This window comes from Thamnophis elegans, chromosome 2 (genome assembly GCF_009769535.1).
Source record: "Thamnophis elegans isolate rThaEle1 chromosome 2, rThaEle1.pri, whole genome shotgun sequence".
NCBI lineage: Eukaryota > Metazoa > Chordata > Lepidosauria > Squamata > Colubridae > Thamnophis > Thamnophis elegans.
In genome coordinates, this window is record NC_045542.1 from 14,714,529 (window position 1) to 14,733,466 (window position 18,938).

General features: G+C 41.7%; 1 protein-coding gene across 4 annotated transcripts in view; it reads right to left on the reverse strand.

The window, feature by feature from the left end:
• OLFM2 (olfactomedin 2) overlaps positions 1–17,297 on the reverse strand; it is a 197,699-nt gene extending 180,402 nt beyond the window's left edge. For 3 of the 4 annotated variants that reach the window (XM_032211274.1, XM_032211273.1, XM_032211272.1), the window contains exon 1: positions 17,163–17,297. In XM_032211274.1, coding sequence (XP_032067165.1) covers positions 17,163–17,297 — 135 coding nt within the window. Of the gene's footprint in view, positions 1–14,648; positions 14,671–17,162 lie in introns of all 4 variants that reach the window. The other variant, XM_032211275.1, reaches the window with a different exon arrangement.
• Positions 17,298–18,938: the final 1,641 nt, after the last annotated feature.

Below are 18,938 nucleotides of genomic sequence, written 5' to 3' on the forward strand. Positions count from 1 at the left end.
CTCACCTCAGTTTCCTAGTCTTGTGAAAATAACTATGCTCATAAAATTTAAGACAAAGCAAAAAAGAAAAGAAAAAAAGAAATCCTGAATGGCACCCTGAACTTCACCCAGTACTTTGAAGAGAGTAAGCATGGGTTTCTGTTGCACGATATGATGGTGCAGTCTTCCCACTTAAAGAAACAAGTTCTTACCAAAAAAAAGCATATGTGCCAGAAAGATCAATACCAACTGATTTAGATCAAATCCACATGATAACCAACCCCATGAAAATTAAAACTTTGTTGTTGCTGTCCAAGGTGCTGCTTCAAGAGTGATCCATTAATCATCCTTTCGAGTCTTATTAAAACATTCAATCTAACACCACAAAGGCTATCCTATTGGCTTTTTTTAAAAAAAATACAGGATGCTCAGTGCAGCATACAACTCAATGTTCCAGGGAGGGGACAAATATATTCATTAAATGACTTGACAGCATAAAGACTTTTTATAGCCTTAATGTGTAGCTGCTATCACAGAGCTGGCATGAGGTCAGCAGTGTAAATTCTTAAAGCAGAAGGAAATTTTTGCTGCTGGGGCATTTAGGGCTGAGTGCAAGCAGATGCTCTAATAAAATATTTGGCAGGAAAAGAGAACAAGCTGCTAAAGAGGAGGAAGTCAGTAGGGAGGGACGGATGAATGGAAGCTAAGATGAAGAAATCCAAATGAGAAGGAAAGTAAATGTTGTCACTGCCAGAGATCAATAATGGGTTATTTTTATTTGCAAGCTGAAGAACTGGACGCACTTCCAAAAGAGAAACATTCATAAAACAGGCCCCCTTTCATATGGCAAAAGCTGAAAAATATTCAGCATCTGAAAAGAGGAAGCCAATATAGTTCCATGTCTAGCTGCCGGTCTTTTTCAGAAGAAATGCAATCATTCAGGCACTGGTTAGGACAAATATATTTCAAATATTACGTACATTCTAAAGTTAACCAATTCCTTTTGGAAATCTTTGTTTAGGTTATTTTAAACCTACAATGCACAATGATCCCCCCAAACAGAGAAAAGGTTAACATTTAATTTAATTTAAATAAAATCAGAACAAGAAAGGAAAAAGCACAATGATATAAATTTGCTTGAAAGGGATTTAAGCATTTTGAAATGTGTTGGTGCACACATGTATGCTTGGAATAACCTTCTGAAGATTTTGAAAGCATGAAAGGAGCATACAAAGTGTATTAGCTGGAAGGGTTCTTCTGAGTCATCAATTCCAACCTTCCAATCAATATAGAAATCCACTACACCATATTCAGAGGTAGCTATCCAAATTTCATCTAAAAAATCTCCAGGGATGGTGGAGTCACTGCTGATCTTATCATTTTATTCCATTGCCTAACAATTTCTCTGGTTAGTAAAAGTTTCTTCTTAATATCCATCTAAATATTTTTTTAAAAAAATTAATACATTGGTCCTTATCCTGCTCTGTTTCAAAAAGAAACAGCTCCGCTCCCTTGCATCTGACAGGGTTTCAGATATAGATTGTCCTTGACTTACAACTAGTTGCTTAGGCTTCAAAGCTATGGGCTTTGGGCCCCTGGGCTCTTATGACCCTAATTCAAAATTCCAATGGCTATTCTTCCAATGGGAGTCATATGATTGCATATTGGGTGCTCAATAACCAGCTCACATTTATGGCCATTTGCAGTCTCCTGTGATCAAGTGATTGCAATTTATGATGGCTTTCCACACACACACACACCGGGAATCAGTCTTTATTTATAGAATAATTCTTTATTGGCCATGTGTGATTGGATACACACTTACAGTTTCTGTCAGACAAAATGCCCATTGCAGACAAAGGATTTGCTTAACAGCTGTGACACTCACTTAACAACTGCCTTCAAAAAAAGATTGTGAAATTGGGCAGTCATGTGTTGATCTGCCTAATGACCAGCATGACTTATGATGGTAATTCTGGCAATTATGATCATAAGTCAAGGACTACCTGTTTTTGTAAAGTGCTATTATATTTCCTCTTCTTTTTGCAAGCTAAACACCCTGATCCTTTAACCATTCCTTATAGGGTTTGACTTTCAGATCCCTTATTGTCCTGGTAGCTCTCCTCTTAATCTGCCTAATTTTTCCATGTGTATTTTCAAGTATGTTGCCCAGAATTGACAGAATATTCCAAGTACAATCCAACCCATGCTTAATGTAACGGGGTACAATGTATTTACATTACAGTCTGTATCACACAGCAACGTGTCTCTCAATTTCTTTAACTGTATTGGGTTTTCCTTACCTATTGTAATACATGCTTGCTTAAGCAGTTCAGAATCCACTATTGCTTTTCTAGTGTAATCTTTTTCTTACACATTGCCCCCAAACCAGGATATCCCAAACCTGCAAATGAATGTTCATACCCAGATTCAGGAAATGTATACTTGTCCACAGAAACATTGGTGAGTATCCACTGTGAATGTTCAACAAGTAGCAAATACTCTGGACCATCACACTATTTAGAGCCTCATTTATTCACCAAATCCACAAAACGAGATCTTGTCCAATGCTTTACTGAGATTAAAGCAAACATCCATAGCATTTCTTGGTTTTCCAAAGTAGCCATATTATCATTAGAAGGTATAGTTATTCTGAGATTATTTATTCTTGAGAAGCTTATGATTCCTGGTAATGATAAACATTACTTTTCAAATACTTGCAGATACCAAAATTAACAATCTGATATTTTGCCAGTATATACACTAGACCAGGGGTGTCAAACTCAAGGCCATGGGCCGGATCTACCCACAATGTTGTTGGACCCAGCCCTCAGGGCCATCCTGGAAAATGTTAGGGGCCAGCCCGCATCACTTTGGCCTGGTCTACCCAATGTGAAGAGTAAACATTGAACCAGCATGGCTTTGGCCCCCTTCTACCTGCATCGTTTCAGCCCTGTCTACCAATTGTGAAGAGGAAACATCAGGCAGCATGGCTTCGTCCTGATCTACCCAATGCAAAGAGGAAACATGCCAAAAGTTTGGGGAGTGGAGTCAAGCTGGCCCCATGCCCAGCCAGTAGGCCTTGGCACCTCTGCACTAGACAAACTAGTCTGTCTGCAGTTTCCCAGATTCTCCCTGTTTTGAGTATTGGGATTGTGTTTGTTTTTCTCCTGTTCTTGAGAAATGTTTAAATATTACAGTCAGTGATTTGGAGTTCACTCCTGCCAGCTCTTTTCCTACTTTGAAATGTAATTCATCTGGTTTAGAAAGCTAAATTTGTTTACTGTAGCAAAGTGGGCTCCTACTATATATTTCTTCCATCCTGCATCCTGTTTCTCACTTTCAAGTGCATTGAGAGGGTTATGACATTCTGCCTTCTGTCTATTCCTCTTCATTATTTTCCCACCTTCCCTGCAAAACAAGTTAACAGTCTCCTTGCCTCTTCTTTTGGACATATCCTCAAACCTCACCTTCATATTATACTTTGCATTCCTAGCTAGCCTTGTCTCATTCTGAACCTTAGCCTTCATAACTCCATCTCAACAGGTTCAAGTGTCTACTCTTCTGTACAGGTAGTCTTCAACTCACAACATTTCATTTAGTCACCATTCAGTGGGAAAAGTGACTTATAATCATTTTTCACACTTATGACCATAGCAGCCTCCCATGGTCATGGGATCAAAATTCAAACACTTGGCAACTGACTCATATTTGTGACGGTTGCAGTGTCATGGGTTCCTTTTGCAACCTTCTGTCAAACAAAGTCAATGGGGAAGCCTCATTCACTTAACAACCAGGTTACCAACTTAATCACTGCAGTGATTCACTTAACAACTGTGGCATGAAAAGTCATGAAATGGGGCAAAATTCTCTTAACAAATGTTTCACTTAGCAACAAAAATGTTTGGCTCAATTGTGGTTGTAAGTCGAAGACTACCTTTAGTCATCAATTCCTGCTGAATTCTTATACAACTTCTCATCTTTTCAGAAAGTTCACTCTGTGTTTATATAAGCCTCTCCATGTTGTCTCTCTTTTTCTTCTCCTGTGGATTGTGCTTGTGCTTCCAGAATTTCCATTTGCTTTTGACATGCCATCTCAGAACTGATGGGGATTACAGTGCCCTCTTACTCCTTGGGACCCCTTTCTTGTCTCCTCTGTTATTGAACAAGTCCCTGTGCCTTAGAGACTCATCTTGCTTCTTTTCAAGTCTCTGGGCAACACCTGAGGGCCCTTCTCTGATGAGTCTCAGAAAAGAAAGGCTCTCCAATCATTTCACCTTCTCCTCCACAAAACACACAAGACTGTACTTGCAACAGGGATACAGTAATAGTAAGAAGATGAAAATAGTACACACATCACAAGACACCATAACTGTTTCCTCCCTCGCCATCTTTTCAACAGACCTAAGACAAAATCCCAGCTCCCTGGCTGAACAAAGGCCTTGTCCTTAAATACCCCAATCCAAGATACAGAGCTCTTGACTTTGGAACTCTTTTGGTGGAAAAATGACATTTGCAGAGAAAAAGAAAAGACAATCAGAATGGTTGGTTGAGAAACTTTCAGCCCCATTTCTTTTCTATTAATGTTCTCCCATTTCATCTCTCTGAGTTTTCCTAGCCAAAACTGGATTAATTTTCATACTGAGCACACCGTAAAACAAAAAACAGCCAGAGCACAACTTCATTCCAAGCATTTCACGCCCGCTTGAACTGTGGCTACTTCAAAAGAAAGCTGAAGAAGGAAAGAATTCCAATTTAGCATTGGGATGTGTGTAGGGAAAGAGCACAGTCTCGCTTTTCCCTTCATTTGGGTCTGCCTTCTTCCTACCTAATTCTCACAGCCTCAGCAGGCTGAAACGTTGCCCCCCCCCCTCCTGAGAGGTTTAATTTGGCATTAATTTGGGTACAACTTAAATTCAGTTCACATTAGTTTTCTAAAAGCAATGAAGCAAACTCATCCAACTAGCATGAATCCATTTAATACATTCTGCATTTAATTTCACACTCGCCTGTTCACGGTTCTGCATTCATAAATAGAATAGATAAGATGTATGCAGAATCAGCCAATAACTGAGAAAGCTTTCAAAGAGGCTATTTGTGGCGAGAAGAGATAGATTCAGAAGAACAGGACTGTTCAGTCTTGGAATCATTCAATGTGTGCATGCCTCAATTCTGTACAGCTCATGAACAATTAAAAATAAAGCTTATCAGTGTGTTATTCAATGCCAAGACTCACTGGAACAGGACTGACCATTTGAATCCTTCATCTTTTGTCTGTATGTATGCATTTTTATTTTTCTAATGTGGCAGAGCCAGCAACATCTGCAAGTGAAGAGGCACGTAAAACACACCATCTTGATTTCCTCAAGCCCTTTCTGCAGCTTCCTAGGAAGCCTAAGAGGCAGGAAGGCAGATGGAAGAGGAACTGGAAGGCAAAATGCCCAAGGCCTTCTCATACTTGGTTTTAATCATGAGGCTCCTTTCCAGCCAGCAGCTTTGCTAGAACAGAATAAATTCATCCAGCTCTACCCCTAGAGCATTTCTGCACACCTAAATGCAGCATGCTGACATTTTTTGCTTTATTCTGTTTTTGTTACTTGGCCGTGTGAACAATTTTCAATTTATCTACCCATAAACATGCAATGCAAAATTAATGCAAATGTGGATTTTACTTTTAAAAAAAGAAAAAAGTCCATGAAAGTTGAATTTCCTAAAATGATTACACTGTCGAATTAATGCAGCTTCCCGCCATTCATATTGACTCATCTGAATTCAAATTCATTCACTTTCCAAGCATTTCCAGCTCCATTTGAATGTGAAGCTACCCGAAGGAGGCACATTTGACTCTGAATGCCTACTGGAGTGAGAGGCTACCTAAATCTAAATCGCAGATTTCTTTTCAGCCATGCGTGACAATTTTACTATGCAGAGTTGGTTCACCTGGCCCATGGCATCTGCTTTGATGTGCAGGAATAGTACACTGGACTGTTTATATAGAACCCGATTCTAAAAATATCCAATACAAGACCGCTGATTAAATGCATTTCATTCCTGGTTCTCAGAAGACTGAATTGGGGTAAGAAAAGTTAGTTAAGTCATATCAAGTAAGTAGAATAATGGTTGATGAGATTTGTAATCTACCACATCTTGAACTGAACAGCTTGCGGAAGATTGAGCCAAGGAATACTCAATGAAGCCTTTGGGCACCATCTAATCAGAATGTGCGCTGGGAAAACATACAACTCGCTGCAAGAAAACAGTGATAGGGATGCACAGTGTCAGGGAGTTCTGTCTATCATTATTAATCATAACAGTGGCTAGAAAATCATTTGATGTAACATACAAAAGACAGAATTTCAAGATTAACAATTCAGAATCCCTGCTTTTATACAAATTGAGATAGCATATTTTCAGAGTGCCATCTCGAACTAGGGTAGTTAGTGGTTCATTTCTCTAGTTTCCTGATTTAAGCCAACAGGACAGTTTATGTCTGAACATGGTGGCCCCCAAATATGTCAGACCAACTATTCCCATCAGTTACACCTATGATGAGGCCTTTTGGCTGGGAATGTGGGGAACTGTCATTCTAACACATCTGAAAGTCTTTAGATTGCAAGAAGTAACTAATGGAAATCTAAGATGACAGACAGATGGTAGGTAGGTAGGTAGGTAGATGGATAGATAGATAGATAGATAGATAGATAGATAGATAGATAGATAGATGGATGGATGGATGGATGGATGGATGGATGGATGGATGGATGGATGGATGGATGGAGGCAGGCAGGCAGGCAGGCAGGCAGGCAATGAAATCAGATAAAATATATCGATATCAAGAAAATATTCTTGATATCGATACTGTAGCTCCTATTCTCTTTGTCTATTCGCTGTTGCAGCTTGCATTGATAGGAACTAGAGTCGAACATAGGGTAAAGTTGTAATATTCTAATCTAGATGCCCTATCTTCTTTCTAGGAAGACCGTAATGCAACAAAGGCTAGCAGGGATTCTGGATACAGAATGGAAGAATCATGACTCTGATGCACCAACAATCAGAGTGGAATTCAGTTCACCATGTTGCCTTAACTAAACTACTGCTTCTTACTACTTCATAGTACTTGATATCCCAGAGGTTAACCAAACCAGGCATGTCAGAAAGTCCTGGATTCAATTAGATCTCCTGTAAGAGATTCTACATAGGACTAGCTCCAAGTCCAATCCACAAGCTTAAGTTTGCAGAAATCATCAACCAACATGGTTTCTAGAAGAATTTGAGTAATGTATGTGCTAACAGCAACTCTCTGGCTGCCTGTTACTTTTACTTCTTTATATAGCTTGTGTCCAAGTTACTTCAGAGATTGCCCTTTCCTCTATCCCATATCTCTATCCCAGAATATCTGTCCATATTTGCTAAGGGTTTGGGATCAATCTTCCTTTGTATGAGTAGTCCTTGGCTTATGGCCACAGTTGGGATCAGAATTTCCGCGATGGACAGAAAAGAGCTTGCTAGTGAAATCAGATTGCTTCCTCGGGCTGATAGCTTTCCATCAAGAACAACAAGCAAGGTGATTTTAAAGTGAGTCCCTCCCCCGTCACCAATTTTATGACCTTTTTTTGCCATAATTGTTAAATGAATTGGTGCAGTTGTTAAGTGAATCATGTGGTTGTTAAGTGAATCCAGCTTCCCCCATTGCTTGTTGGAAGCTGGCTGGAAAGTTCGCAAATGCAGATCACCTGATCTCAGGATGCTGCAACCAGTACATGCCAGGTGCTGAATGCCTGAATTTTGATTACCATGAGGATGCTATGACAGTTTTTAGTTGAAGGACCCGTTGTAAGACACTCTTTTCAGTGCCATTGTAACATTGAGTGGGCACCAAATAGTTGGTTGTAACTCAAAGACAACCTATAATTGCCTGCCCAATTCTCTAAAGTGCCATCCTAGCTGATTTGATATTCGATCCTAACTTCTATGTGGGTTTTTCAAAAAGCTTTAACAACACAGGATGTTATGTATTTACAATTGATTTTCAATTGATTTTAATTTATCTGGTTTTAACTTTAGAAATCTTCAACAATGCAATCCTATATTTATACTAACTGGAATGAAAGATCTACTGTATTTTCTTGTGAGTAGGCATACAGGCTGTATTGCATGGGATTTGTACAATATAACAAACCTTATTAATGTTATTAGTATTCAAGGAAATATGCTTAGACAACAAAAGATAGTTTTAAACATCATAGCAAATGTGATTATCAATTCAATTTATATTAGTTACCTTTTATTAAAGGATAAAACCAAAATCTTTTATAATTTCCTTTTTTAAACAAAAAAGGGGAGGTTCAAATAATAATTAAAAACGGGAAGAGAAGGAATCTGACAGCTTTCCCTGAGAAAGACTTAGCTGAACTGCTCCTATGAGAAGGCAAGGAGGGCTTGTTCTAAAGACAGAAAATATACGTATAATGAAGGTGTAGAAATGTTTTGGAACTCTCAAAGTCAGCAATAGGCAAGAATGAAGCAACCAAGATCCAGAAATTGGTTTCCTGAATTTTTTCAAAGGCTGCAGAGCCTAAATCAGTATCAGAAAGCTTGAGAACACTCCACCCATTCTCAAAATCAAAGTTAACATTTTGAAGATGAATTTAAGGTTGTTTGAGGAAGACATGTGTGAATGGTTTGCCTTCTAGAGGCTCTACTCACAATTCAAAGTTCTTAAATTAGGTGAATGAACATTGAACGCAGGCAATTTAGGAGAAACTGTGATTTAAAATAGGGATCCCCAACATTTGGACCTCAGGGACCACTAAATTCATACTTTTAAATCCCGGAGACTACTAATATGATTTACCTGATGACTGGCTGGGTAGGTGTGGCTAGGTGGTCATGTGACTGGGTGAGTGTGGCCAACTCAAAGTCACTCACATCAAGGGGTGCCTCACCAGCCTCTACTCACCCCTCCCCTCCCAGCCATTCCTCGCCTGCCCATCTGGGCTCCTTCAGGCCTCAACAGGAAGCAGTTGTTGGAGCTAAGCAGCCATCATGAGAAAGAGTTGGTAAGATATCTGGCTCAGTTCAAATTGGATCTGACCAAGGAGGCGGCTCAGTAGAATTACCTCACTAAAGACTATGAGCATAGGCTTTCCAAGCAGAGGGAAGACCTGTGGGGGTGCTAGGCCAGGTACCTGCGCCTGGAGGCTCATCAGGCTGAGATTGTCAGCCAGTTCCAGGCCATAATGCAGTTTCACTGGAATAAGGCCCTCTAGCTCTTTGCCGCCAGCCGCATGTCCCTCCAGCCTTCACCCAAAGCCCCACACCAGGAGGCTGAAGCAGACTCCAAGTCAGAATTTCTCCCCCCTCCAACCCCTACAAAAAAAATCCAAAATGCTTAGATATCTTACTAATTGAATTTGTTTCAGAATATGTCATAAAGGTGTAATGTTATTGGAGGTTTATTGAAACTGCGAATGAATGTCAGTAGGTGGTTGTGTCTTTAAATACAAATGATTTTAGATAAAAACATGTTTAAATAATTGTAATTAAATGAGAATTGTGGTACAGGGATAGTAAAATTTTCTTTTTTTATTTAAAATGTACAATTCAATTTGAATGAAGTATATATAAGGATTGTGGAAGAAACGCACAAAATGTATTTGTAACCAATCGGCACGCTTTCTACAAGATGTGATGAAAGATGATTCTTTTTTTGTGTTTTTGTTTAATTAAAACAATAAAACTTTTTCAAAAAAAATCCAGAAGGGGGAGACTTTGTGCTGCAACACAAACATTCATTGCACATACCCAGCCCAGGGACCATAGTTTGAGGACCCCTGATTTAATGCAATATAAAAAATGCAAATAATTTTTCTGCGGACCAGAAACCAGTGGTCCATGGACCACCAGTTGGTGACTGCTGGTTTCAAGGATGGGAATGGAAGGCTTCAGGCAGCTTTCTGCTCCCACTGTTGGCCTTCGTTTGGACAAGATAAAATAGACCTTCAACATCTGGCCCAATATTCTCAGTAAAGGAGTTCAACACTGCAGACCCCACTGTGATGAAGAATCCCCTGATAGAATGCTTCTGATTATTAGTACAAAAGCAATGTGTTGCTCCTATGCTCTTCCACCCCAACAATGGATTTTTTTATAGAAGGCAAGGGAAAAGATTGCTGCCATTGAGATGGAGAAAATAATATTCCCTTTGTGAGGCACGATGCATGTCTTCTCTTGGATTAAGAGATTTAGCTATTTTTTCTGCATCGGGAGTGAATTTAAAAATCAAAACTTTCTGGAGTAGAATTCATAAAGCCACAGGAGGAAGTTCGGGGAGGTGGGGAGGGGAAGCTGGTGAGAGTCCATTTAGTCAGTCCAGCCTGATCCCAGAGAGATTTTGCTTCGATTTCTAGCAAGTGAGATAAATGTCTGGCACATCTGATGACACATAAAAGACTAACTCCATAAATTTCTTATGGATGCAGCAGAAGACTTCCCTTTGGGGGCTTACATCAAAGACCATTTGATTGTATAATTTTGTCTGTGCAACACACTCATATTGCACCATAAAGCATAGAAACTATTATTGTAAGGTCTACAGCAAAGGTCATGCAACAAATAATGAATGGTTTTGCACCAAGTGCGAGACTTTTAGCACTTTTTGTTTTTTTACCCCTGGACTTACGTCTTGTTCATAAGATTCAGAGTTCCATCTGTTGTCAAATACAATTTATATCAGCACAAAGTGCTGCACCGTGTTGCGCATTGCTCGCTGCTGTGAAATTTATGGAAAAAGCTTCAGAAGTTGACCACCCAGATAATTTTCTTTCTGCTTTCAAATATCAAAAGCTCACTTAGGTTTCTTACATGTGATCTCAAGAACTGGCCATAGCTTCTAAAACAATTGCTTTCATATTAATCTCCTAAAACTCAAAGTGAAACTGCTATCCTTTTTTTAAAAACACTTTTAAATCTGTGGTCTCATTATTCAATTCACTTAGGATTAAATTTCCTTGAAATAAAAACGGGGCTCCATTTGAACGAAAACATCGTGACCATTCTCCATAGTCATCTTCCAAAGAAATCAAAAGCTATTCCAGGGGGATATCACCATTGGCAGCTAACTGTGATATTAAGAAATACCACACTTTGGCAGTTCAGCTAAATATTGACCTCGAGATTAGAAAAAACCTTTACTCTTTTGCCTGAAAATGTATTGTATAGGCCAGTGATGGCAAACCTTTTTGTAAAGGTTTGCCAAAATTGTGCGTGCACATGCATGCCGGGGGTGGGTTTCTCGCCCTGTTCCAACCAGTTCGGTTGGAACGGGGCCGGCGGCGTCCTCGTGCATGCGCGCGGTGCACGCATGCGTACTAGCATCTGTGCGATGCTCCAGCTGCTCCTGGAGGATCGCGCAGGCGCTGTATGCGTCCTGCGCATCCGTGGAAGCGCAGAACTCGTCAAAACCGAGTAAGGAGCGCGGGCGGGTGGGTGCGCCCTTCGCCGTTCCCCGAAGTTACTTACTTCCGGGTTCGCCGACCAACCGGTTCGCAGGGACCGCCGCGAACCGGTTGAAACCCACCCCTGATGCATGCCCACATGGCCACATCCACAATGAAATGCACCCCACCCACCTGTGCATACATGCATAACACCCTACCCCCCACACAGGGGGGAGTTTTCATCCTCCCCAGGCTTCGGAGGCTTTCCCCCTGGAGGCCCTCCGGAAGCCAGAAATTGATTGTTTATGAACTTCTGGTTGGCTCGTTAAGCCAATTTTTTGCCCTCCCCAGGCTCCAGAGGGCAAAAATGGCCTCCTCTGGTCCTCCAGAAAGCCGATAATCAGTGCGTGCCAGATATGACAACTCGCATGCTGGCAAATATAGCTCCACGTGCTACTTGTAGCACGCGTGCCACAGGTTCACCATCACAGGCTTTATTTTTCTAAAAAAATTTCCAAAGACAGAAAGGAATTTATAACTATTGCCAACCTTAGACTTCTTAGAAATCATGCCTGTATGCAATATGCTAATATTGAACAAAAAAAGAGGATTTACTGGAGGAAGTCTTTCTGGAGAGACAGCTCAGTATGTAGGAATTAAGGTACTGTTGAGTTCTTGTTATATTCTGAGCGTTGGTTGTTTTCCTGCGGACGTTTTATCACCAGACTAGGTAACATCATCAGTGCACTGAGCTATACATATTCTGTTATATGTTTCACCTTGACCTATATTCTCCATTATAGGACCAAGGGGCCAAGAAAACCTTGTTTCAGATCCACCCTTAGCCACAGGAACTGATTGGGTGATTTCTGTAGGTTAAAAGAAGGGGGAAACTCCCACCAAAGCTCTGGAACAGCGAATGCTGGCTGGGGGATTCTGGGAGTTGAAGTCCGGACATCTTCAAGTTGCCAAGGTTGAGAAACACTGCTCTGGAAGGAAAGGAGGGGCATAAATCTAACAAATCAAAAACTCAAAAAGATACTGGATTATAACTAATCATTGGGGTTTTTTGCTATTGTTTTTCTACATATGTTCAAAATACAGTAGGTATCTTTTGGACTAAAATACGAACTTTCCACTTGTTGACTCCCAAGAAAACCCAATCAATGACAGTGCTGTTCAGAAGCAAAGCCATTCGGTATATGTATGGAAATTACACAACCCAAGACTATGTTTACAACAATGTGCTTAACTAGGTCAGGTAAAGTCTTAGCAAATCTATCCATCCATCATGAGGCTTGATTAGCTGCTGCTGCTGCTTCTTTGCCACAGTGAATTACCCAAATCTAGACCACTTTATTATTTATGGTTCAGTGTACTGTGTCAAGTGAGAAAGTGGGTTAATTCAGTAAATGCTAGGGTAAGCATGTTGTGTGAATACAGCCAAGACATAAAGCAGCTCCAGTTCATGAAAATGAAGTTTCGTTTAAAGGAACTACTTAAAAAAAATACACAGAAATCATACAGAACAAAAGGAAATAGTGACAATTCATGCTGAGATGTCTGGCAATGCCAGGATAACTGGCTGGCATCTTTTGAAGGAAGTCGGCCTTAAAATGGCATGTGCTTTCCCCAACAGTAGAAAGCAAACCTCGGAAATGCAACTTGGAAGGACAATTGAAATTTCAACTACTAAGGCTTTTCGAATGGTATTTTACCATATCTTCCCAATGCCTGGGGTGGACCCAGCACAGGACCCATTCAACAGTGTGGTGTCTTGCATCAGATAAATGTCAAAACATTTGCATCCCCACAGCCCCAGTGGGAGAAGAGTACAAGGTTGCCAATTAATGAAAGCATACTGTATATCCAGCAATGGGCACAAAATCAAGAACCGTAGGTGAACTGTATCATCTAATTTTAAATCTATCTGGAATAGCTGACATCATCTTAATGGTTAACACATCTGCCTAAGATGCAATACAGCACAGGTTCTAATCCCAGTAAGGGTATGGCTAGCTGATGAGAGCTAAATAGCTTGAAATAGATCTATACTAGTCTCCCTTTATTTATTTATCAGCACAAATACAACATATATATATATACGTATACACACACACACACACACACACACACACACACAAACATCTGAATGCTTCGTCTCCTCTAAGAGTTGGGAAATGGTCTAGGTAAGAGCTCTTCCTAACCCATATGAAGGTATAAGGATTTATTGCAAGTGGAAAAATAAGCCACAGTATTGTGTGAAAACTGGACGCATCGTAGGATTCTTCTGGCTTTTGCAGTGGAGCTATTTGGAAACCCTCTACAGGATTAAAAAAAAAATCCAACCGGAAAGGTAGAACTATGGTGATTTCTTATACGGCATACCCTTCATCCAGTTCTAATTTTGTCCACCGAGAGTGCTATTAAGAAGCCACTCAAGGACACAATGAAGATTACCATATGTAACATTAAACATACATTCTTGTTTTTTAAAAAAAATATGTGCATGTGCGTGAATATTCTCAGTACACCTAAAATGAAGATAGAAACCTTTTTTTTTCTAATTAAGCATACACTTTCTAGAACATGTTGGCTTTACATCCAGATTACAGGAAGTAGGAAATGCAAAGGAAAACATAAATCTCATGTGTAAAAAAATGTCCTAAGGCACTTGACTGAGATAGGAACAGACCAGGGTGTGCCAAATCAAAAGCAATTAGCACTTCAAATTGAAAGCTGTGATGTTCATTTTCTTTTCCACTGGGATCTCAGCCTTTCCCACTGTGAAATAGACACACTTAGCTTGATCTAACATCAGGTGAATAGACTGAAGAAAGCAATAAGAGATGAGCGTTCAAGTGGACAGATTTGCTGCAGCTGACAAAGCTGGATTCCTTGGAATGGCTAGGTGGCATCCGGCAGGGCTCCAGGATAATCTAGAACAGTGTTTCTCAACCTTGGCAACTTGAAGATGCCCGGATTTCAACTCCCAGAATGCTGGCTGGGGAATTCTGGGAGTTGAAGTCCGGGCATCTTCAAGTTGCCAAGGTTGAGAAACACTGATCTAGAAGCTTCTTGGCAGAAATCCATTCATTCATTTGTTCCAAGCGTATTTTCAGTCACCACTGCTAACCTCCACTTTTCTCTCCAGCCAATGGAAAGACTATTTCCATTTTAGGATTGGCCCCTTCTGGGACACAGATAGCTTTGTATATCTACCAGACCCGCCTGATTTTGCTTATAGTATTTGCTACTTATGATCAGGAAGCGTCTTCTCCCAGCCCTAACAAGCATTGGTCGTATCAAATCCTAGACATCAATGTCATAGAAATGAGCAGAGCATTTGACATCCCATCATCTTTCTTAGCTTGTTTCTCCCTATAATTAACTGGATATGAAAAATGTACAGACATTTTACTTGTGGAATTGACAGAGAGTAAGGAACTAGCAAGCCATTTTATCCCATACAAATTTGCATCACTTGCCGTACTATCAACCTACAGTCACTAGAGTAATTCCAACACATGGGTATATAAATCAATGTGCCCTTAAGCTGCACAGAGAGATAGATGCCTATAATCGGCATATGAGACTTCATCTCCATTCTATCTCCAAAGATCCTCTCCAACTCCTACGTGGAAACCGTATTCCAATCCTATTGCTTCCTTTCTGTTTAGTGCTGAGGAAATACCCTTATGGTAACTATGCATCACAGTCGATCAATCTATCCAGCATTTTCAAAATCAGCAGCTCAGATACAACCTCACCAAGGATGTGGGGATTTCTTTTCAAGAGTTTATTGGCTGGGGTTTTTCTAACTGCTTCATATGCATGTGGGTTTAAGGTGCAAACAGACAGGTACTGGTATATGGAGACTGAAGCAAAATTGGGGGATGATCAGACCCGATCTGTTTATCAAAAACCTTTATAGGCGTTTCCTACTCTCAACAGTTATTGACTTGCCTACTACTATCTGAAGCTTATTCTTATTCTACAAACATACCCAGATACACTGTTTAAAGGCTGTAGCTATTGTTTAAAACATCAAATGAATCCCCCACAGTGGAAGAATAGATTTCATTGGACTTGTACACAACATCATGGAAAAATAAAAACATCTCAGGCACAAACACACTCATTCAACAATTCCAGGATGCTCTGCAGAGCTCACAACCAGTCTACATGTCAGAACCTTTCTTCCCTATTACACACCCAGACTTACAGAGATGAGCATTTCTCCTTTAAGAATTGGAGAAAGTTTTCCACCGGTGGAAAAAAAAAATCTACTCAGACAAGCATGAAAACGGGGGTGGGGGGACCGATGGAAAGGAGAGAATTGTTAATTCTGTCTCCCAGCTGAAAAGAAAGAATAAAGCAATTAATCCAAATGAACCCCTCAATGGTCCCGAAGAAATCACAGTGATCGGGAAAGGACTGGCATGGAGGTTTTCAGAAGAGGAGAATGGTGTGGAGACCCCAAAGAAACCGGTATTTGAGCAAGGCAAGGTGCTTCCCTGGAAGAGCCTAGGTGGAGGAGCCCAGGGAAGTGATCCACTGCAGCTAGGACTAGCCACAGTCAGGAGAATGGTTGGGGTGGGGTGGGGGCAACAATCCCTCTTTTCATTCCAGAAGGGTTGCATAGCAGAATAATAGGAGGGATTGTTTAGCAAAGTTTCAGAGGAAACATTGGTAAAAAGAGGACAGTAGCAAAAAGGAAGACATATCGTCCTCCCTTCCCAAACTCCTTCAGCCTTTAGAAGAGATGGAAAGAGGGAAATGATCAAAACAAGGCTCAAAGAAGTCGAGAAGATTGGGTTGAAGACATCTGGGCAGAGGAGATAGTTCACACAGAAGCAGTTCTGTTGTGAATTAAGAGAAAGACAGCAGGGGGACCACACATTCACACACATCCATTCAGAAGTATTTTGGATAATTTCAAGCAATTTAGCGTCGCCTAGAGAGCAGAAAGGATCGAAGCCCTTAGTTTCCCGTTGAAGATTACAATGCTTCCAAATTGAGGAAGCACACCTCAGTCCCAATCTGTCACAATCCCCATTCCAAATGCCGAAGACTAACGTTACCCCGCTCTGCAATTTTTCCAAGTTCAACTTAAAACTCCCAAATCTCGACGCCGCCGCTGTGGGCAGGCAACTACCATTCCCCTCCCGGTTGGTGTGAAGTCTGGCCGCGAGGAAGGCATAATAAGGGGCTTCGTTTAACCTCTTGTTTCCTACCACGCTCTCCCACCGAAAACCTTCTGAAAAGGAAGTTCTTTCCAACATTTTTTTTTACACCCGCACACATCTATGCAGAAGCAGAAAAAAGTAAGCGTCTTTCCCTCCTAGGTAGGATAAGCGTTGGAGATAGGATCGGAACCGAGCCGCCTCTCTCCTTCCCCCAGCAGCCCCAAACAAGACTCATCGCGACGCAACTTAGAAAACAAGTGCCAGACTCAGGTGGATAAACCCGTCTCGTCGGAATGGCAAAGGGAGCAAAGCCGGGAAGCCCCGTCGGGCGAGGTTGGGAAAGAAGGCAACTTCTGGATCGCTCGCTCGCAGCGCTCCTTTGGCGCAGAGTTAGAAGACGAAGGGCAGGAAGGGCAGGGGCCCCTTCCCGCCAAAAAGTCAGGCGATCTGCCCCCCCAGAGCCACTAAGCGAGGTGCATCGACTGGAAGGGGCAGCCGCGGGGCAGCCCGGATCCCCTTTTCTCCAGGGGGGGGTGGGAAGAGAAGGAGAACTCACGCTTCTCTCGGAGGTGCCGGCCTGGGAGATGGTGCCATTCAGCCCCACGAGAGAAGGCAGCGTCTGGGACATCCAGTTGGTGACCATGGCCATGGTGCTGAGCACGGCGCCGATCTTCAGCAGCGGCACGGTCATGTCGCCCCCTGCCTCATGCCCCTCGCCCTCCGGCGAAGCCCGCGACGCAGCCCCCTTCCCAGCTCATCTGCCCATCCGGAAGGCTTCTGCTTCCCGGCGGACACGCCAACTCAGCCCAGACTGCCGAGCCGAGGAAGCGGGAGCTTCTCGCGCCCGGCCTTATAAAGACCCGTCCTCTGTGACGTCACAATGCCCCCGGCCACTGGCCGAGCCCGCCTCGGAGTGGGGAGAGGCGGGAGGAGACGCCAGACTCAAACGAAAGGAACAGAGGAGCGAGCGAACGAGACTGGCAAGCTCGGACTGCGGTTTCTCGAGGAAAGGGTGCCATCCTTACCCCACCTCGGAGTAAGGTACCGCTGACTGCAGGCCTCCCTCCCTGCCAGTCTCCTCTTCCTCCTCCTCCATGAAACGCAGCAGGAAATCTCATCCAGTCTCCCCTTCAAACTCCTGCGCCAAATATCAGTGAGCTTCCCGACCATTCATTTCTACAGCGCTAGACAAGAGTTTTCCATTTCCCTGTCTGCGGACCTCCCTCCCTCAGCCTCTCTGCAAGGGATTCCTTTTTCTTTTAAACCAAGGGTGGTAGATAATGGCTTAGAACTGCTTGCTGGTGCGTTGCCAGAATCACCTTTCCTGTATTTGTGTCAATGTCGCCCCAATGCCAGCTTGTCAAGCTTTACCCCATTGAAAATTCCTCTTTGCCCTGCCCTGTTCTACTGTTCTAGAGGCGTTCCTGGTTCATCCACTGGCATATCTTCTGGAGTAGGTTATACTAAGCTTTCTTGCTCTGGTAAACCCTGTATTCAAAATTAATCAGTTCAATTGTATCCATGGAGCCTCTTGCATAGGCTCCATGGATATGGATATGCATATTGCATAGGCTCCATGGATGTGCAGTGCATAACTAAAGATACTTACCAGGCAGTAAATCTCATAGTATTTTCCTAGTTACATTTGCAAAATCCTTCAGCTCTCAACACTCCTTTCTCAAATTAGCTTTTGTGTATAGAGGAGTGGCCTGCTTAATAGCAAATAATGCACAGTCAAATTCCACTGGGCATAATTTAATTTAAATATGAACACACCTTATCACTGCATATTCACTATCCTGGAGATATTCACATGGAGGTTAATTCCTACTACATTCATCGGGCAGCTAATCCAATTCTAAACTTATGAATAAAGCCAATTCTAAACTTAATTATAAGCTAAAACTATAGGTTTTACAGTTAAACCCCATAACCACACAACAGAATTTGCCATTGAGTAATTATCTCCAATTCTATGAATTAGAAATGACACATTGTATTAAAGCACTCCACATTTGGGGATGTCATGGCAGAAATCAACAACATTGTGATTATATTATTGTTTTGCCCACCTATTTTTTTTTCTGGATATGAATGGATCATTGCCTAATTGATTCTGACTTGAACCTACTGATTTTACTTTCTCTTTTACAATTGAAATCAGGTCACTGCAATCCCCATTCTGCATATGATACAAGATAGAGAAAATGAGATGGAATACCAAGTGATTGGCTTTGGACTGATCCCATAGAGATTGAGATTTCAACCTAGCACTCCACCCAGGTTACTCTGAATCTGAGCACAAAGGCAAAGAGCAATTTGAAATTAAAAC